Genomic DNA, 21,929 nt, shown 5'->3' on the forward strand with positions numbered 1-21,929 from the left:
GGGAAATCAACCAGGCCCTTTGAGGACTCCTGTTCGCAAAACCTTCAAGAGGTTTACAAGTGACCAAAAAGAACATTCAGAGGGTCTAGTGGAAGCCTAAAAAGCACAGAGGAAAATTAGTGTGAATCAAACATAATTCTCAGTGGTAAAGTGTCATTTGTAGTTCAATCCCATGATAAGCGATAGCAAAGATGCTCAGTGTACCAAGGCGCCCTTGTTCCCTGAAGGAAGGGAACAGGGTGGCAGCTAGTGGAGAACTGGGTGTGCGAGCAAAATGGACACCGTGGTGTGTTGTGGCTGCTGCTGGAAGGCACACAGTAACTGGATATCTCCCCTCTGTCTCCCCAAGATCCAGAGTGAGAATTGCTCACAGCACCCGGAAGAAGGGTAAATAGATAAATCCAAAAAATTACTAGAGCAGCTACATACCCAGTTTCCAGGAAAGAAAATGAAACTTAAGTTTGGAGGGCTTTTTTATCTGTAAGCTGCATTTAGTCCCTATCAGGGAGCAAAGGATAGTGTGGGTGTTCAAAAGATCTGAAACCACAGACTAACTTGGAATCACAAAGTGAATGAAAGGTGTCAAAACCACCAGCAATTTATGCTCCTACTATAACTTCCCACTTATTCAAAATAAGCACCATTTCATTTTATTAGCTGCTATTTGTTCTGCTTCATAAAACACAAGGTTTCCCCCTCCCTGCTGAAAACCACAGTGGCCTGTTTTTGTCATTGTACTATTGGGAAACAGTTCTCTTAAAGGGAGAAAATGGCTGCCTTTGAGTTTCCAGAGTTAGTCTTGTTGACGTGTTTGTGTTTTCTTAGTCTTGTTGATATATTTGCTTCGAAGAACGGCATGCATTCTTGCAATATCACCATCCTTGCTACATTTTAGCACTCCTGCACCAAGTCTGCTATCACCCATCTCAAGTAAAGGACACCCATCTCAAGTAAACAACATCAGATAATACTTAGAGTAAATCACAGTTTAAGATGGCCAACCCGTTATACAATGAGACCTAAAGCAAAATACAAAAACATTGAGGGGCTAACTGAAATAGCCACCTGAGATTATTGTAGGGATGGCAGTGCCAAAATAACCCAGTAGAAATACAGTGGTACCTCGGGTTACATATGCTTCAGGTTACATATGCTTCAGGTTACAGACTCCGCTAACCCATAAATAGTACCTCGGGTTAAGAACTTTGCTTCAGGATAAGAACAGAAATCATGCTCTGGTGGCATGGTGGCAGCGGGAGACCCCATTAGCCAAAGTGGTGCTTCAGGTTAAGAACAGTTTCAGGTTAAGAACGGACCTCTGGAACGAATTAAGTACTTAACCCGAGGTACCACTGTAGTCACTGGGGTTTTCTGTGGAAATTTGCTGCTTGGGGATAAAGAAGAAGATAGAATTCTAGCTATAAACTTCCCACATCAATAGTCACCACCCCTAAGGATGCCAGTTGACCTGTTTGCAACTCATGAGCACCCTATGTAACTGATTTAAAAAAAAAAAAAAAAAAAACTGTCCAAGAGCTCTCTTACTTGGTTTGGGTTTGTGACATTCCATAATTTAAATATATAAATTTATTAAATCACCATGATCATGATCATTCACCGAGAGTTCTCAAAACTCATCCACCATGACAACAGTGTTTGAACAATGTAACATCCAACTTCAGCAACACAATAAAATGGCAGTTTCCAAAAACTGACTGGAAAATACTACAAGCATCTATCTTCAAACAAAACTAGACAGAAGACAGTATTTATCTAGGTTTGGAGAAACATGTCGGAAGAACCCAAACACTAATTTGGTACTCACCTTATTTTAAAGGAGAAGGTGGCAAGATCGATGACAAAAACTGCAGAGGGAAATAGCTCCTAGTCCACCTCCTAGAAAGGTCTGGATGGCAGAACCACCGTGCAATGCTGCTGTAAAGAAATGTAAAGTAAGTTCTGTTTTCTGTTATCCATCTTATATTTATAGGTTTTGTTTTCAAGCATTTGGTTTCATTTCAAAATGGGTGCGTGGCTGGCAACTGTGGCTGATGCTAAAAGCAAAAACCACTCAGATTTGAAACTTCCCAACGTTCAAAGTTTTGCTCATCAACTGTGAATGGTTCGTGATTGTTTGAAGGGCCAGCTTTCCATTCAGTAAACACGTAGGTAGCACTGACATTTGATAGTGCTGTGCATGTCATGACCCAGTCCCAGATATTTTGCACAGAGATTCAGAGGAACAAAAATCACAGATGTGGGACATCGACTGTCTGCCTTAGGAGTTCCACCAACTCCAAAGTGACCCAGTGTCCAATCCAACAGTAGGCCACACAAAGAAGGGGACTAAGGCTGATTCGCCTCTCAAAACCAGGGGTACAGTCTCAAAGGGGGGAATTAGAATCCACAGCTGCACCATCTCACTTCCATAACCCAGCAGAGGACCTACCCCAAGGCCACCTATATTTTGGTAATCTTACATTTCCTTATGCAATAAACAACAACAAAAAGTAGCATTTGTTCTTAGAAAGGCCATTCTGGGTATTATTATTTTTAATTCCTTCCCCTAATACATTAAAACTATTATAGCCTCGAAGTGACAAAGAAATATTTAATTTGCTGTACAACTAATTTAAAGTCATCCCCACCAATTAAAATAACCCCTATTGAATAGTTGTCTGAAGTCTGAGTTGTGTCATCAAGCAATTAAACTGATTAAAACTTGTAGTCCTCATTAGAAGCATTAAATATGTTTTCTGGAGGTGTCAATGCGGGACATATTGGTGGGGAGATGTAAACGTCTGTTAAAAAAAAAGTTCAGTGATATTTAAAAGGTGGAAAAAAACAGCAAAGGTTCTTGTGGAACCTTATAGACTAAGAGTGCACTTTATCGATTCACGGAGAGTTTCTAGACCTAGATCTGCTTTTCTGTAATAATGCCAGGGAATGAGCCCAAGAAACATTTGTTCAACCTCTTCTTCAAGGCAGCCTTTTAGACTCTTGAAAACTGCTATTATGGCTCCCCTTAAATTTCCTCTCTCTATATTAAACACACCCAGACACACCGAGCAATTTTTCTCATGAGTTCCAACCCTTTAATCATTGCTGTTGCATTGGTCAAATTTCTCTTCGATTTCTTGCTCTTCTTAAAACATAAACGGTCCTGCAGCTTTATTTGCTGTAGCTTTGAAGCTTGTTTTTGTCTTTGTTTTTTAGACTGTTCCCCGTGCACTTTTCTTTCCTGCTTCTCCTGCTTCCTTTGTTCTCTCTTTAGCCCCTCTTACTTTTTATTATTATTACTAAGATATTTAATTGCCTATATTTGATTTGCCCCATCTAGTAAACTTTAGTAACATTTCAGCACGTCGCAGATAAAAATAGGGACCTTTTGGTTTACTGTACCGTCCTCATTCTCTGCCTGATCCTAGTAATAGCATATTTCTAGATAATATCAAAACATTCCTGCATCATCACCATCATCATCATCACCACCATAATTTATTTATATGCCACACATCTGACTGGGTTTCCCCAGCCACTCTGGGAAACTTCCAACAAACTAAAACACAGTTAAGACATCAAACATTAAAAACTTCCTGAAACAAGGCTGCCTTCAGATGCCTTCTAAATATCAGATAATTGTTTATCTGTTTAACATCTGATGGGAGGGCGTTCCACAGGGCAGGCACCATGACCGAGAAGGCCCTCTGCCTGGTTCCCTGTTACCTCACTTCACACAATGAGGGAACCACCAGAAGCCCTCGGAGCTGGATTTCAGTGTCTGGACTGAATGATCCGGCTTGTGGCTGGAGAGCAAAGCATTACCTTCTCCCCACACCTTTTTATCAATGTGTTTAGTGTCACATCCTGCTAAGGCTATATTCCTGCACACTTACATAGAAATATGGAGGACAGCAAGACAGTAATCCAGGTGTACATACCGGGAAATAAAAATGTAAGTGGAGTAAGATGCGGGTCATTCAATTTTATTGAACATGCATAAAAGAGATCTTTCCTGTATCAGGAAAAGGATATGATATTCATAAGGCTAGTCCTGTATCTGCTAAATCTTTATTGATAAACTAATCCTACCATCTCATGTGGGCTGTGTTCTGGGAAGCTCTTGCTCAAAGTTTGATGCTAGTCTTTTCATAGATCCTAAAAAATCTGAAATTTATCTTTATTGAGATAAAACCAGGTATATATTGATATAAATACAATAGGATGCTTAATGTGTAGGGGATGAACTGTAAAAGTGGGTGGGTATTAGTACATTTACTGCTAAAAGCACCGTATTAGTCCCTGGTTTAAACAACAGTCAACAAAAACTAATAATAAAAAGGAGAAGATGGAGATCACATCTGTTCTGATCTTGAGAAACGGTACATATTCTGGACTAGCCACAATCCATATCTATCCTGTATCCACTGTGTAATGTCTTATGAAGCACTGGATTTTGATGCATTTGCCCCACACTAGCTTCAATCTGAATTGAGAAAAAGAGTTGCATTTCAAGCCAATTAGGTGTACACAGCCTAGATCTGGTCATTCTAGTGGTGTCATACATCATGCAGAGACTGTTGTTTTTACTGCCTGATTGTCTTTTGTGCCTGGAGAGGGCTCTAAGGTTTGGAAACACACACACACACACACACAGAGAGAGAGAGAGAGAGAGAGAGAGAGAGAGAGCTGTTGTACGTTCCAACTAAGATGTTCCGGTTTCAAGTCCTAGAGTCCCCGACACGCCTACTTAGCCACAAAGGGAAAGGATTAGCACGCAAGTTTTGTTTCGCTTTGCAAGCCCAGAGCTCCTCCGGTTAACCACAAGTTGCAGCATGTGATCCCACGTAGTGGAAACCTGTGGGTGTCAGGGTTTCCTCCCATGCATTGCCCATGCTGCAATACATTCTCAGCAGTATAAATAAACAAAACCATAATGATGGCACCTAAATGGTACTGTGGCCTAATAACAGCCAAAAGGAACAGACATGAAATTAAAAACACAAATGTCTCCTTTGAATTTATTAAGACACTTTCTGCGAGGTAATTACACATACTTATAAGTCCCAGTTTAATTTGTACTTATATCCCTTTGAGGTATGTTGGTGAAGTTTAAACACAGAAAACATATTCGTGACTACAAATTTAAACTAGTTTCCAACGTGGTTGGCGTCCAGCCAAGGCAACCTGGGAAATGTGGTACTATGAAGGGGCACAAAATAAAAGGACTTCACCCCCAGCGCCAAAACTAGCATTGCTAGTTGCTGGGGGCAAACCATGCCAGTTAAACCCATTTTAAAGCAGTATCAAAGTGGTTTAAATTTATGGCGCAGAAGACCCTAAACAGAAAAAAATAGTGCTGCTATTGTAACGCTATCCTTTCAATTATGTGCTTGATTAGTACATGATTGTAAACATTTTGGTGTGGGGCTTACCAATAACTGGAGACAAAATGTGTATACAAATCCAAAACACAAACCTGATAAAAAAAAATGGGAAAGCGTTTCAGATCTGTTTTTCATTTGGCTCCACAGGCCTGTTTTCAATTGGGCTCTGTTTATCAGCTGCTAGAGGCCAGACAAGAAGTTGGAGATCCATAATCTGATAGAGCAATTGTTTTTTCCTTGGGTTTTCTGTATGTTTGTTTACTTTAAAACAGACACCAAGTATCCCAAATTTGATTCTAGCAATGGCACTGTGGAAGAGTGTTTAACTCATTCCATCTCGAGTCATTTCCTCAATGAAGAAAGCACTCCAACCTATCCCTCAAAACTGATGTTAGTCAATGAGGGGAGTACATGCACTTTTAAGATATGCTGTGTAGTAGATTCTACTATACAGAATCGTATAGAAACATAAGCAAACATAGAAACGTATGCAATCCTGAAAATTACACACAACTTTTATTATCGAACAGAATGAGAAAAAACAACAACCCAAATTGCAAATATGTGTAGAGCAAAGTTGGTTGCCAAAGCAAATATTTTAGTCAGTAAAGATAGCTGTGGGAATAGACAATCACTGATATAAAAATAGAAAAATATACACTGATTAGCAGGGGATTAGAGAATTTGCACTGAGACTGAGCAAAGAAGCCAAGCCCTCAGTTTAACCCGTTGTCCTTTGCCTGTGACAAGGATATGCGTTTTAACTCTGTCACGCCTTTTAGGTGCACTGAATACAAAGCCACTCATCAGTTTCAGGTTATCTAGTCTTCACCAATATGCTTACACTCTTTCCTTTTATTAATGATAACAAAGGAAGTGACTTTACCCCCCAAATTAAGGCAAGCGGCAAGTCCCCAGAGGTTGGGCAGGATTAACATGAAGCATACAAAAGCTTTGCCCTAGGGGAATCTTTGTGGAGAAAACCCCACCAATTAAAAAACGACATTTGGAAGAAGCATTTGAAAACTTCAAATTTTGCCAGCATCTTTAACAGAAAACCAAGTGTTATTTTCTCATAGGAGCTTCTTTGTGGGCAGTAAGAGATTCACCTGAACCAACCATTTTGCAGAACAGTCCAAGAGTGTGTGAGGGAGTTTCTGTTTCTCCCACAGCCTTTTCTGTCATGATGTGACAGTGGCAATTGCACCTCCCGTTGGAAATTGGCCCAGCGGCCGTCTGAAGGCCCCTCTCATTTTTTACTAGTAGAGGTGTGGTGTGGTGGACCCAAACAAGGCGCACAAAACCAATCTTATTCATCTGGTTGTAGATCAGGATTTCTATCATGACTTGTAGGGGGCCAAGGCAGTTTTGGCTCCCTGAATATTTTTTGAGGGTGCCGGGCCACTCTCAATATTCAGAGGATGTCACATGATGTCACACCAGGGGCCCCAATCCTCTGAAGAAGCTGGTGCCTCTGTATGCATAGGTGGGGAAAATCACTAATCATTTCATTCAGTAAGGATTTGTGACGTCAGTGAAGCTGCTGGCAATGCTGACATCACAAAGGCTGAGCAACTGTGATGGCACAGTTGGGGTACCTTAGTGAACAGAATAGGCAGTAGGATGGCAGGACCCTGAGGAAAGAGTGGAGTGGAAGGAAATCTGATAAGGAAAGGGAGAAAAGGAGGCGAGACTGAAGGAAGGATAGGACCTTGAAAAAGAAACAGTGGAATGTGGCTAAGAGAAGCTGGCAGGTAAGAAAGGCTATGCAGAGGAGTTTGATAGTGGTGGTTGCGATTGATAAAGTACAGGGGCCACCTGAAACGTCTGCTGTGGCTTATAGCACTTTCCCTGAGTATTCACATTTCACATACTTCAGCCGTCAGTGTGACAACCCTCTATTACTATCTTCATATTGCAGAGGAAGAGGTGGCCTACAGCCACCTAGTGAGTTCTTAGCCAAGGTGGTAATTTGAAGCGGGGACTTCCCAAAACAGGCTTTGAGCAGCTGCATTACACTGAAACGCCTCAAGCTGCAGTTGGGAAGCACGTTGCTTAGAGATATTTACTACAAAATCTACATGGTTGTCCCCCCCCAATTGAAACTTGCCGTGTCTATTTCTCCATGGAACCCATGCAGCCCTTTGAAAGAAACACACCGGCTTGGAAATTTGCCCACAAGAGGGTGGTGCTGCCAACTGATTGTAACATGGGAAGCTGCCTGCCTTATACGGAGTCAGATCATTGGCCTGTCCAGTTCAGGACTGTCTGCACGAGGTATGGGAAGCCTGCAGCCTTCCGGAGCCAGGGCTTTTTCGGCTGTGGCTCCAATGTGGTGGAACGCTCTGTCACAAGAGACTAGGGCCCTGCAGGACTTGACATCTTTCCGCAGGGCCTGCAAGACAGAGCTGTTCCACCAGGCCTTTGGTCAGGGCACAGCCTGACTCCCTCCTCTGGCAATCTTCACAGAACTTTAGCCTAATGGTTGCCATCAATTTGAGTTGAATTAATTTTATAATGAAATGATTTTAGAATGCTGTACTATTTTATTGTTGTTAGCCGCCCTGAGCCCGGCTTCAGCTGAGGAGGGCAGGATATAACTAAATTTATTATTATTATTATTATTATTATTATTATTATTATTATTATTATTAAATCAACAACAGTGACCATCCCCTGGCTGATAAGCATGCTGAATTTGCAAATCAATAGCAAATTCTGACTGCCTGGGCCACCAGCATCCTCATTATACTGTGTTTGCACACAGAATATGCCCAGACCCACTTGCAGTCCAATGGAAATTCCATGTCAGGTAATCAGCAGACAAACTGATGTGGAAAGGGTTTTCCAAGGTAGGAAGCTATAGAACAAGGGCACGTTTGACTGTTCATTTAACACGGTGGTTTTCACAGTTTAGAGAACTGAAATTCCTTCTACTTGTTTCCCCCGTCGAGCCAAAGTTCATTTCCCTCCCCCGTTTATCCCCGGCCCTACTTGGTAATGAGATGCAGCGAGTAGGCACAAGCTGTAACAGAGAAGGAAGCGCTGGCAAAGCCTTCAAGAGTGTCAGCCTCCCCCTCCAGCTCCCACCTCACCCACCCACACATCACAGCCACTCATCTGACATCACGAGAAGCCGGTGTGGGTTTTGTTCCTCTATGTAATTTCCCCTTTCTTTTTTACTTGGTGGAGCACGGCAAAAGAAAAAAGAAAAAAGGAAAGAAATTGCTAAGCAGTTAGTATCTGCACAGAGCAAACTGCAATGCATTTGCTATGCTCCACGGCGCTGCCTGTGACGAGATAGCGTTCTAAGTGGCAACGTGGGAACCACAAGGCTCCAGTCCCTAGGTTTTTCTGCTTCGCACATCAAAGGCTAAAGAAACATGAAATGGAACAGCAATTCCATGTGTTCCTTCGTAGTTGCACAAAGCTAAACACGGTTTGATGCAGGTCCCCCTTCCTGCCTCTAACTCTCGGAAGGATGAGAAGTATGCAGCTAATGGTAGCGGGAGAAGAAGCAAAGGGTTGTTTATTTTGCCCCCAATACTTAATTTCTAACAAGAAAGGTGCTGGAGCTCATCTGCCCTAGAAGAACCTGCCTTTAAGTCCTAAGCGAGTAGGGACAGGTGACAGTAAGTCAGTGGGGAAATGTATTCCCTGTGCAATCAGAAATGCCTACTTCACATTTTTCTCTAGACTTAGCCCTAGTTGTTGGCATCTATCTGTCTTGTGATACGATGGAAGAGTGCAGCTTGCGAGGTGAATTCAAACTGTTGGGGAGTTACAGTGCCTGCTGTGGCTGTAGTGATTGATACAGGAGAAACATGTTTTGTTGAAGCTGGGGCAGATGAAGGTATTTGGTTGTGCTGCTGCAGATGCACCATGGCATTTCTTCCCTCTGCATTCCTACCAGCGGTCGTTCCTCCTCTGCTCATTGCTATGGATGCACTACCTGTCTATCTGTCTGCAGGCACTGCGGTCATCTGCAAGGGATTCCCATACAACGGGGTTGATGTTGCTAGCCTTTATGTCACATTTACAGACATCTTTCTACTGCAGAGCTGGTCTGCCGATGGGCCTGGTGCCTGAAGCCAGCTCCCCATAGAGATCCGTAGGAATCCTGCCATCTTCCATTCTGTGAACTTGACTAAGCCAGCCATAGACGTTTTGCTGAAATGGGAGTGTGAACGTGCTGGAAAGTTTTGAGAGAGCACATCTTTGTTTGAGACTCTTTCCTGCCATGTGATGCCCAAAATCTTCTTGATGCAGCACATGTGACCAAAAGAACCCCAGATTCTTGGACTGGATCAATCCTGTGGGGTTCAACTGGCTGCGTCCATACAGGATCCAATTTGATCTTACATTGTGCTGGTCGCAGCTCTCCTTTTGTGCAGCCTTTTAGCTGGGTGGGAGGCTCTGATCCTGCACAATGCTGTGCACACACATTCACAGAACATTTGTAAGGGCTTTTGCAAATTCTTACCCCCATCCCTGAATTGGCTGGGGGATGAATCTGGGATGGGTGGGACAACACAGGGCAAACTCCCCTGATCTGGGAGCCATAGAGTGGTCTTCTTCTTCTATGGTGATCATTCATAGCTGAGTAAGATTGTCTTCCAAAAACATGGTTTTAACAGTGAGTCCGTAAGTGACTGTGGAGGCCAATTCTGGACCCACACATCCTTCCACAGTGGGGACATGGGTTTCCAGGTGGGAGTTGATCATGGGGAGGGTTTGCCAAGCATGCCTTCCTCTTAGCATGTTTCTCCCTTTTGTCCTGAGTTCGAATATCTTCAAAGCCCATTAGAGTGGTATCACAGAGTGAATCAGGGGTCTATGCACATACCTTCTTCACAATATAATCATCTAATGTCCAGTGAGGGCTCACATTTGTGTATGACCCGTCACAGAAATAATATCAGAGAGAGGGAACTTTCAAATCACTGTGCAAAGCAGCCTTTTCAGTACAGACAAATCAGGCATTCAGATGCATTACTGTATATGACATATGTATACAGATATAATAACTAGTGCAAAGCCTTTACATCTTCCAGATAGTCCAGTATTTCTTATACATGCAGGCCCCACTTTATGCAGGTCCTCACTATGCAAAAAATTGTCCCCAAACCTCGCTATATGTACTGCAGTTTCCATGGTTGGAAATGCATTAGAAAATTCCTCATAGGAATCAGTAGAAATCATCAACTCATGAAACAAACACTTGCCTGATAAAAGATTACCAGGGAATGCACCGTGTTCATAAAGCGGGACCTGTGTGTATTTGTAAAACTTTATACATTTCTTGTGCCCCTCCCCCCAAATGGCTTGATTAACAATTTGGTCAGAAACATAGTTCAAATAGCTTTGTATTCATGTAAGTATCCCTTGAAAAGAGATTTTATGAAATGATTTTTAAAAGTTTAATAAGTCTGTTTCATCTTGCACCGATTAAACCGTCTTCTGAATCCTAAATATACTTTATGTGAAAGCAAGCTTTGTGACTATCACTGGGACTGACTTTCTTGTTTAGGCACAAGGTGTAAATATCTCCGTGGCTGCCATCTATCTATCCAACCATTCATCCAGCAGACAATAGCAGGCTATAGGATTGAAGCTTATAGGAATCTAAATCTTCTAATATGAAAATTAAGAGCCTTATCCAGGCCAATGCTTGTATGTATCACTGGGACACAGAACTGGGAGACAGGACTGTCTTTTCCCGGGGGTGCAAGGGGTGCAGGGCACCCAGGCACCAAATTCTGGGGGGTGCCAGGCGCCTGCCGCTGAAGCCACCTAAGCTCTTAACTATCTACCTGTTATGAAATAATTTTGATCAAGCTAGAAAAACAAAATACATATATACCTAGGTATTACTGAAATGTATACCTACTGTTTTACTAAAGGACTTTTGACTTTGTGCACTCATTTACCAAAGACACGCCGCGCCAGCAGCAGCACTTGTCATTCTCAACGGCAGCATGCACGCAAAATTAACTCTTACATCAAAATATTATGTACGTATTGTATTGAGCTGCTATGCGGCAGTGGGGTCCAGGGCACCTTTGAATGCTTACAAGTTGACTTATAAGTGTGGTGGTGTTAATTTGGGGGCTAAACTAAATTTGGGGGCGCTGGGCGGATCTTTGCACCCAGAGGCGCATATGCTAAAGACAGCACTGCTGGGAGACACAGTCCAAGGACTTGTATATCATAGAATGATGGAGTTGGCAGGGATCCCGAGGGTCATCTAGTCCAACAACCTGCAATGTACAGATCTCCACTAAAACATCCATGGCGATGGCCATCCAAGCTCTGCTTCAAAACCTCCAAGGAAAAAACTTCCAGTCACAGCTGAGGCTTGTTATCTCAGGCTTGTAATATCTGGCTCACTTGCGGTGAGCGAAAATGGCCTCCAAGCAGGAAAGTGGGGAGCATTACAGACACGAAGTTCGCAAGCTACAAGTGACTGACATAGAAATGTGCCAGCTTATGGGTTCATAAAATAAAATAAAATGCTTTATCTTGCAAAAAGTTGATTCCCCTGGCCCAAACAAGAAATGTACTTATCTATCTATCTTATTTATAGTTCCCCCTCCATTGAAAGATCCCAGGGTAGAAATACACAGCAGGGATAAAACATTATATAATAAAACCCAATTTTACAATATTCCGACTTCAGCGAAACAGGCAATGGCACCAGACTACGGAAACAGTCAATAAATCAGCAAGCCTGAGTGAATCAAAACCCAAAAGGCATTGATATGAGCTTAGCATTTATATAGTGTATTTTCCCAACACCCCCCCTTAATTAAAAGCAAGAACAGGGAACCTCCAGCCCACTTGCCAAATGCAGCCTTGAGCTGGCCCATGGGACTTCCCTGGGGCCACACTCTCTCAGCCTTCACCAGCCCAGCTCCCTCCTCTCGATATTTTGACTGGCTTGAATGTCTCTGTTCTAATGCCTCTTGCTTGCCTTTGTAGAGGATGGAGAGATGTGGGGGAGGGTGCAGAAACCTTATGACTTTTATGTGGCTGCATTGTCTCCTTCTGGTACACCCCCATGGTCCATCTGTCTCCCCCCCCCCCCCAACCAAGGCAGAAGGGAAAAATTTAAGTCAGGAAAACAGAGTGAAGCAGGACAGGTTTAGCCTTTCGTGTCGTGACTCCAATCTCAACCAGGAGCCCTGTTGGCTGCTTTTAACCAATGCAAAGATGTCGAGAGATCCAATTGCAAATCTCTCCCATGCCGCCTTGCCTTGTCCTCAGAATGATTCTGCAGACTGATCAGCATTCTGAGAGAGAATGGCCTGCCCAAGGCCACTAAGCAAATTCACGTCAAAGGCAAGACTTGAGTGATCACAGTTCTGCCACCACGTTATACCAGCTCTCAGTAAGCAACGCAGAAGCATAGAGTGATGTCACATTTCTGCTTTTACTTGAATTTTGCACAACTACGGCTACAGCCTGCAAACCCCAATGAACTCTTTGGGAATTACTTCTGACTAGATATGAGTTGGCCAGTCAACCAACTGAGAAGGATAAATGGAGCTCAAGTTATTTTGGAAAGCAGAGGTCCTGCTTGTGGTGTTGTGCCCTGGTCTTTCCCCACTGCCCCCTTTCTTCCCAGCGGCTGAGAGATTAAGAAGGTGAGAAAGGGGAAAGGCCAAGTCCCACGCATTTAGGGGAGGCAGAAGGGAGAGTCTCTAGAGCATTTTTGAAAGCATCTGTGGTGATTTGCAAGCCTGGTTTAGTTTTGGTTTGGTTTGGCTCCCAGCTGTGGGTTAAACCACAGAGCCTAAGGCTTGCCGATCAGAAGGTCAGCGGTTCGAATCCCCGCGATGGGGTAAGCTCCCATTGTTCGGTCCCAGCTCCTGCCCACCTAGCAGTTCGAAAGCACATCAGCGTGCAACTAGATAAATAGGTTCCGCTCCAACAGGAAGGTAAACGGCATTTCCATGCGCTGTTCTGGTTCGCCAGAAGTGGCTTAGCCATGCTGGCCACATGACCCGGAAGCTGTATGCAGACAAATGCCAGCTCCCTCAGACTATAGAGCAAGAGGAGTGCACAACCCCAGAGTCGTCTGCGACTGGACCTAACAGTCAGGGGTACCTTTACCTTTACATTTCCAATCACAATTCAAACTGTTGGTGCTGACCTTTAAAGTCCTAAATGACCTCGGACTAGTATATCTGATGGAGCATCTCCACCCCCATCATCAGCCCAGACACTGAGGTCCAGCTCCGAGGGCCCACTGTCAGGCTACCATTGATGGTGTTTCCTGGAGCTTGCAGAGCATGAATTAGACTTGGGAAGACCTTGGACACTGTTTGTACCAGCTGGTAAAGAAAGATGAGATGGGGGAGACCTGCAAATCCATCTACACATCTCTATCTGGCAGCCTGACTGGCATTGAGGCCTCTGAATTTCCTCAGGAATGGAAAAGGAGAGAGAAACATCAGCTGTGGCTTATTGCCATCCCCCTCTTCCTTTTGTGTGTGTGTTTCTTTTCCCCTCTGTTTGTGCTGTGGGTGGTGGTTGTTGTTTTCCGTGGATGCTTGTGGCAACAATTCATACCACTCAGGGTGAGAGGCTGGATGGTGGGCCAAAAGGTGTTAAGTTACTCAGAAGCCACAGAGAGTCTGTAGGCACAGAGTAGGTCGTCTTCGTGTGAAAGGCAGAGGAGGAGGGAATGGGTTGCCCTAAGTAAAAAAAACCAGAGTGGGAACCAATGCACTGGAACCATTGGTTTTTCTCATCTGTTTAAATCTCTTTGGATGTCTCGTGTTTGCTTTTACTTAGGCATTTTGTTAAATGGGAATTTTAAATTCTTGTTATTGTGGTTTTGCGACAGAACTGTTAAATTTGTGTTTATTGAACCTCTTTATGTGAGTTTATAATTTTTGTGTGTTGTTTTTCTCCATTTATTTTATCACTTTGTTCCCCACTCCGGGATTGAAAATATTCAAGGAAGAATGGGCTATAAATACTGCAAGTAAATAAATAGGTAAAATACCCCCACACCCTTTCCTGTGCATGTGGAAGGACTATGGATGAGGTAGAATCATAGAATTTTGAGTTGAAAGGGACCATGAGGGTCATCTAGTCCAACCCCCTGCAATGCAAGAATCTTTTGCTCACGGTGGAGCTCGAACCCACGACCCTGAGATTAAGAGCCTCAGGCTCTACTGATTGAGCATCTCTGCCGCTTCATCCAGCCCTACTGCTCCACAGCCAGGGACTAGGATTGCTCCCTTAGCTTTATAATTTGAGGATAACAAAATGTTTATCATCGTGGTGTGTGAGGGTGTCTTGGCTACTACAAGGACTCCAAAAGAGGCAGGTACAGGGCATCCCTGAATCTCAGGAGGCAATTTGCAGCCCACCCCCCCCCCCCTTTCGGGCCACAAGAAAGGCAAGTTCAACCACTACTTCAACATCCTCAAGGGCAACTCTTTCCTCCCAGAAGCTTCAGTGGCAATTATACACTTCCTTTGCACTCTGGGTCACTCTTGCGATCCAAGCCTGCTCCTATCTACTTAACTCCATCTTGAGTTTTGCTTCTTGTTCACATAAGGTGGGGAGGGAAAAAAGGAGAAGAGTATGGGTGTCCCTTCTCCAAATGTGGCAAATAAGCTTTTATTTCTAGTTAAAGGAATATAAAGTGAATCATCATAAGATGCAGAAACCAAATTGTCTGTGTGCAGATAATGCTTTCCAGTGGTACAGCCCAATCATGTATTATTGCATATTTGTTAGGTTCTGCACTCAGGGCTGGTCCTACCATTAGGCAGAGTGGAGAATATGCCTCCTGCAGCTGATTTGGGGTGTCATGAGAGGGAAGCAAATAGTGGGAGTAGGAGTACAGTGGTACCTCGAGTTAAGAACTTAAATCGTTGTGTAGGTCCATTCTTAACCTGAAACTGTTCTTAACCTGGTTGAACGCTCTGTCACAGGAGACTAGGGCCCTGCGGGACTTGACATCTTTCTGCAGGGCCTGCAAGACAGAGCTGTTCCACCAGGCTTTTGGCCAGGGCACAGCCTGACTCCCTCCTTTGGCAATCTTCACAGAACTCTAGCCCAATGGTTGCCATCAATTTGATCTGAATTAATTTTATAATGAAATGATTTTAGAATGTTGTATTATTTTATTGTTGTTAGCCGCCCTGAGCCCGGCTTCAACTGGGGAGGGCGGGATATAAATAAAAATTATTATTATTATTATTATTATTATTATTATTATTATTATTATTAGCTAATGGGTCCTCCCGCTGCTGCTGTGCCACCAGCACACAATTTCTGTTCTCATCCTGAAGCAAAGTTCCCGAGGTACTATTTCTGGGTTAGCAGAGTCTATAACCTGAAGCATCTGTAACCTGAAGCATCTGTAACCCGAGGTACCACTGTAGTCGCATTTGCAGGGAGTGAGAGGGGTACTTGTGTCCCGGATGCCAAAATAATTAGTCTTTGGTACTTTGCACCTTGGCTTGCGGGAAGATGGAGAGTGGGGTAATAACCATTTGTTGCTTCACCTCAGGCAGCAAGATGTAGAAACTGATTGAAAGGATGGGCTCCCACTTCTTTATAAAGCATTAACAATTATACACATACATGCGCGCACATGTCTTGAAAGGCACATTTGAGGTATGCTGTCTCATTTGTGAATGTTATCCTTGAAAAGGCTTCTCTTTCATCTGTTGTTCCCATGACAGCGGGCTCCTTTTTTTTAGACACACTTAGCATCTCTGTTCTGCATTGTGCTTGCTGATTAATGCCCCAACCCTTCACCTTTGACCTGCGGAATAACAAACCATAAGGCAAACGCTCACAGCAATCACACTTCAAATTGGCCTTTCCTGTGCAGGCATATTAAGAGAAATTGGAGGTTGTGTGGGATGGGAGGGAGGGAGGGATGATAGATGCTTCCCTTCTAACCCTGCCAGCTCAGATATGACCAAAAAGGACATGCTATGGATTCTTTCAGATGTCTCACCTGAGCAGTTCACTGACAAGGAGTGAAAGATGACAGATTGCCATGTGTGAATGGAGGATGTCCCCGCAGAACACCAGATAACAAAGTCCAGGAGCAATACACACACACACATATTCCCTTCTAGCTCAGTCAGTAGAGCATGAGACTCTTAATCTTGGGGTTGTAGGTTCGAGCCCCGCCTTGGACGAAATATTATTGCATTGCTTGGGGTTGGACTAGTGGACCCCTTCCAACTCTGCAATTCTACGATTTTATGATTCTCCCTTTTCCAGAGTTGTTGAAGGTTAGAGCTCAAAGGACCAGGTATTATTAAGGAAAGTGGATCTCATCACTTTGATTCAAGGTGCTGATGGGAGCATTGTGGCAGTTATCATGGACTGCCAAGACCCATGGGAAATATAGGATACAAAAAGGGGAGACTTGAGGGGGAGGTGTAGCCAACTGGATTAGATTCATTTGGCATCAAAACAGACTCCAGCATTTGGTGGGGTAGACCCATGAAACCTGGTGACCAACCCTCACCACATCAGGGTGCACCGTGCTATTAATTAAAATGGTGGCCTTTGGAGGCTGAAAGGCAAGATATCATAAAACTGAATCATAGAACTGTAGAGTTGGAAGGGACCTCGAGGGTCATCAAGTCCATATTTTTATTCTTTATAATAATATCACTGAGACTTCTTACTTCTGCTGGTTAGGGGATCAGGCTGTATTTCTCAGATGCAGCACAATTTTGAACCCCTGCTCACCTGCGAAACAGAAAAAAACCTCTCCAAAGTATTCATCCATACTTCCTCTTGTTCCATGCCTAGAAAATGTAAGTCTGAATGGTATTTTGTTTGCCCCGTCCTTTCTGAGCATGGGTTCAAATGGTTTTCTGTTTGCCCCACTACTTTCCCAGGGAAAAACCACCCTTTAGTGTAAATATTAGTCCGCAAAAAATCCCATTGACATTTGCTCCAATTCAGTAATAAAAATGGGGTTTTCCCAGGGGAACGAGTGGAAAACTGGATGAGCCCTTATAAACATGTAGGATCACATATGCTAAACAGAGATGCAAATAAAGATGACTGCACTCCTGCAACCCACAGACTTGGCCCAAAAAACCAAACTTATCCTCCTGCTCTTGGAAAATGAAATCAGAAATGCAGGTCTGAAATACATTTCCCCACTGCATCCACCTGCTGCACAGACCTGTTCAAGCACGCAACTTGGCTTTGAAACAGTACAGGGAGATTCTGTTTTGAATTCAGCGCAAACTCACTCATCCTCAGGGGCTTTTGATATGCCTCTTAGAGTTGCTCTTCACAGTGGGCCTAGCTGAGAAAGCTAAGGAGAAATAAAGCAGAAGCTTGAAAGTCAAGTTTCCTCAAGGGGAAAGAGACAAAATGTGTATGAAAGCAAGCTGGATAGATACCTACAAGGGCCCTTACTGGGGCAGCCAGGTGAAAAAGAGGAGAGCACTATGGCTCCACTCCAGGACCTGTGTATTTGCAGTGAGAACCTTATGTTCAGCGCACGATTTGGTCAAGCAGGCTGCAAAGTGGAGGTCTGAGGTCAGAAAGCATAAAGTGTCCTTATGATCAGGGTATCAACCCCGTGGTTTTCAACTGAGATTACATATCACAGCCTTAAGGTAACTTTTATATCTAATTTTGGGTTTCTCCAAAACATGTTGTGGAATACAAAGGGGAGAATTAGGTTACAGCAGTGTGTGTGTGTGTGTGTGTGTGTGTGTTTAATTTAGAAAATGTAGGAGACTTTGGTCCTAGAAGCATTCCTATTTCAAGCTCAAACTAAACTAGATAAGCATGTAGGTAGGTACCCACAGGCTGAACTAACACACACAAACACATCACTCCAGATAACAAATACCTAGTCGGCATGCAATGCCCAGAAACCATGGGAATCAACTATTCTCAGTCAGCAGCACTATTTCATGCTGTTAGTCACCAGGCAGTCTAATCAGTCACCATAGAAACCACAGAAAATATTTCACATCAAGCACCCTCCTGGACTAGCATTTATTGCTTTCTTTAATATTGTTGCCTATGCCGTGTTTATTTTATATTTATCACATTTGTATTGCACCTTTCCTCAAAGGAGTTCAAGGTGGCCTGTTTGAATGCAACACACCCTTGTGAGGTAAGTTAGCCTGACAGACAGTGGCTTGGGCAAAGCCACCCAATGAGCTTTATCCAGACCGAGAGAATCAGAATCCAGCTCTCACCGGTTTCAGTAGCATACAGACAAGGGGTAGTGTAGCACCTGAAGTTCATATTTCACACTCAACTATAAGCCACCTACTCTTAGCAGCCCACAGCATCATAGCTAGACACTGGAGGGAGCGCTCAGGAGTGAACATGGACCACTGGTACCAAACTGTATGGGAAACTGCCTTACTAGAAAAGCTAACCAACAAACCGAAGCTGACACAGGGAGAAATCGAAGAGGACATCTTCACCCCTGTGTGGCTCCCCTTAGTTACACACACAGCCCAACAAGAAAACAACGATAAGCCACTGACAGCATATGAACTAATATGGCTAACTTCACCCAACGCCCATCTACCCGCACACACACACGCAAACAAAATTTAGTCAACTGAAGGCAACCAACCATGCTCTCTGCCCCCCAGCCTCTCTCACAGCCAATGAAAACTAATAAATGAATAGAAAGAGAACCTACCCACGTGACGCCGACACAAGAACTTTGCACATACACTATGTCAAATGATGAACGTTTACTACTCCCCTCTCCCCCCGCACCCACTTTCTCTCCCTGCCTCCCTTGTCCCCAACTTCCTACCATATACAACATTAATGTCTCACATCGAATATAACTGATCTGTAGAAAGGTTGTTATGATCTGAAAATAGAGACAATGTATGTACTTTTGTAACCCAAGGAAATCGTTCATAAAAACTATATTAAAAAAAAACCCTATGAAAGTGCCATCTGCGTTATGGAGGCGATACTGTCTTGCCTAACAGGGTTTCCTCAGTGTCAGGACCAGAGAATGTGACTTTCCAAGGCTCTCTGTGTGGCTGCCTTTGGGACTCTCCCTACACCATGGCCCCCTCGGGCCACCCCCTTCTTCTCCAGTCCCTCCTCGAGTGCTCTTGCCTAGCTGGAATGTCTGCTTGCTTGCTTAGATGGAGGACAGAGACATAAATGTGTGTGTCTGTAGAAACCTCTGCTTTCGGGTAGCTGAAATATGCGATTGCTTCAGCCGCTCTTGACTTTGGCCCCAGACAGCAATGTCATGAAGTCCCTAGAAGGTTCTCCACAAGGGCCTACAGGCCTCAGGCTGACAAACGTTCCCCACATCTGATGCATGCAGAGTGCTTTGATCAGTCCAAAAGCACAATGGAAATCAGTCTTCTGCAGCTTGGTGCTCTGCAGATGTTTCGTATTACAATGGCCAGTGTCAGGAATAATGAGAGTTGTGCTCCAAAACATCTGGGGAGCATCACATGGGGAAGCCTGAAGTAAATGTTAAGTATTGTCGTTATTAAGTCCAGCACTGGCTTTGGATTATAGACTTCCCACCACAACGATGTAGGTCTGAGCTGAGAATTGAAGTTCAGCTATAATAGCTTGATAGCAACTAAAATGTCGCTTTCATTGGGGGTTTTTTGGGGGGGGAGGATTTCCACCCACCCGTTAAAACAGTTCTTTAGAAAATGGAAGACCATGTTGACAATTTTATTTAGTCTAATAACGTGATATCAAATTCATATCCCCCCCTTTTAAAAATTACTTGCTAGTCTTTCTTGTCTATTATTTTAAATTTACAAAGAGGCAGAGGGGGAGGTTACCAACTATGGTCTTTAGGAAGTTAATAGAATAAGATACTTCCTTAGTCAAGTACTCCACGGTAGGAGAAAATCCCTACAATCCCTACACCCTGACTTCCATGTAGCTAGAATATAAGAGCTGGTATGATTCAGAAGAAGCAAAACTCTAGACACCAACATTTTCAGATGTGTACAAGGAAGGATAGACAGATCAGACAAGGTCGATATCATAGAGACTTTAAAACACTAAGGGTGATTACCGTATTTTTCTCTCTATAAAACGCACCAGACTACAAGACGCACCTAGTTTTTGGAGGAGGAAAACAAGAAAAAAAATATTCTGAATCTCAGAGGCCAAAACAGCAAGAGGGATCACTGTGCAATGAAAGCAGCAATCCCTCTTGCTGTTCTGGCTTCTGGGATAGTTGCACAGCCTGCATTCACTCCATAAGACGCACACACATTTCCCCTTACTTTTTAGGAGGGAAAAAGTGAGTCTTATAGAGCAAAAAATACGGTACCTGAAAGCATCTTCAGCATATCTACAATCTTAGTTTGCGTTCATCTTGTCCTAGATGAGGTTTAGGAATTTGCCCAAATTTGTTAATGTAGGCGTCATAATTGAGCTGTTAGACTTGCATTTTATATTTTGGATTTTGAACTGGCAAGTTTGGATGCAGGAACTGCTGCTAGCAGCTCAGCACACAAAACAACCACCCCCAGCTGATGGTCTTGGACAGAGGCCTCAAGTCCACCAGGGAGATGTTACACACTGTATAATTAAAGCCACAGAATGCTATTGCTTTTCTTGGTTTAAGCTTCCAAAATTTTGTTTATTGGAGCAAAGCCAATTTAGCCTGTCGATTTACATATCGTGGCTGCAGAGGGTTTGGCAGATGGTCTAATTGCATGGCTTCTCGCTAGATTATTTTACTGGCTTTAGGGCAGTTACCGCAAAACTTGAATTTAAAAGGAGGATAATGTACATGTCCAAAAAGATTTGGCCCTTCCGGCAAATTCCAAAGTAAACATAGTACGCTGTGTTTATGTACCAACATGGGAGTGAAAGCTGTCTCACATTGCTAGCAATCTATTGAGCAATGCCTTCACCTATCTTAGCAGACCCTCCAAGTGTCCCTATTTTCCAGGGACAGTCCTGGATTTACAGAAGCCATCCCGGTTTCTGATTGGGTCCTGAAATGTCCCACTTTTCCTTAGGACATCCCTGTTTTCATCAGAGAAATGTTGGAAGGTATGGTGTTATCTGACCCCTGAGCTGTCTGAAGGCAGCCCTGTATAGGGAAGTTTTATTAATGTTTAATGTTTTATTGTGTTTTTCTATATGCTTAAAGCCACCCAGAGCAACCCAGTCAGATGGGCAGAGTATAAATAGTAAAAGTATTTATAACAGCGGGAAGTCAACATGGCACAATCTAGATGCTGCTGGACTCCAAATCAGTTCTAGTCAGCATGGCCAGTGGTGAGGGATGATGGGAGTCCAGCAACCTCTAGGGTACCACATTGGCTACCCATGCAGTTTCACTACCCTATCATTCTGAATGTCCATAAAATGGTTTAGCTATATTGTTGAAAGATCACAGATGTTTTAGACTTTGACTCCCACCAGCTCCAGCCAAATGACTTCCCTTCCCTTGGCTCTGGTCAATACCTAACAGAGTTTGATTTAAGGGCTTGTTGTATTAGAAATACGCTTAGTACTTTTATTAGCTCCTGTTATTACCTTGTTTTAATA

At 43.5% G+C, this 21,929-nt stretch overlaps 2 protein-coding genes across 4 annotated transcripts in view; one reads left to right on the top strand and one right to left on the bottom strand.

Annotated features, from left to right (window-relative positions):
* Positions 1 to 21,929, bottom strand: part of LOC310677502 (uncharacterized protein) — a 210,839-nt gene that overhangs the window by 156,709 nt on the left and 32,201 nt on the right. For both annotated transcript variants that reach the window (XR_014511195.1, XR_014511196.1), the window contains exon 2: positions 1,826 to 1,932. The gene's annotated coding sequence lies outside the window, so the exon portion shown is untranslated. The remainder of the gene's footprint in view (positions 1 to 1,825; positions 1,933 to 21,929) is intronic.
* Positions 1,844 to 21,929, top strand: part of RASGEF1A (RasGEF domain family member 1A) — a 93,006-nt gene continuing 72,920 nt past the window's right edge. Inside the window, exon 1 of one of the 2 annotated variants that reach the window (XM_083440487.1) lies at positions 1,844 to 1,952. In XM_083440487.1, coding sequence (XP_083296613.1) covers positions 1,911 to 1,952 — 42 coding nt within the window. In that variant the 5' untranslated portion in view covers positions 1,844 to 1,910. Of the gene's footprint in view, positions 1,953 to 6,974; positions 7,142 to 21,929 lie in introns of those variants that run through there. The other variant, XM_083440490.1, reaches the window with a different exon arrangement.

This window comes from Podarcis tiliguerta (genome assembly GCF_965153285.1).
Source record: "Podarcis tiliguerta genome assembly, chromosome: 5".
NCBI lineage: Eukaryota > Metazoa > Chordata > Lepidosauria > Squamata > Lacertidae > Podarcis > Podarcis tiliguerta.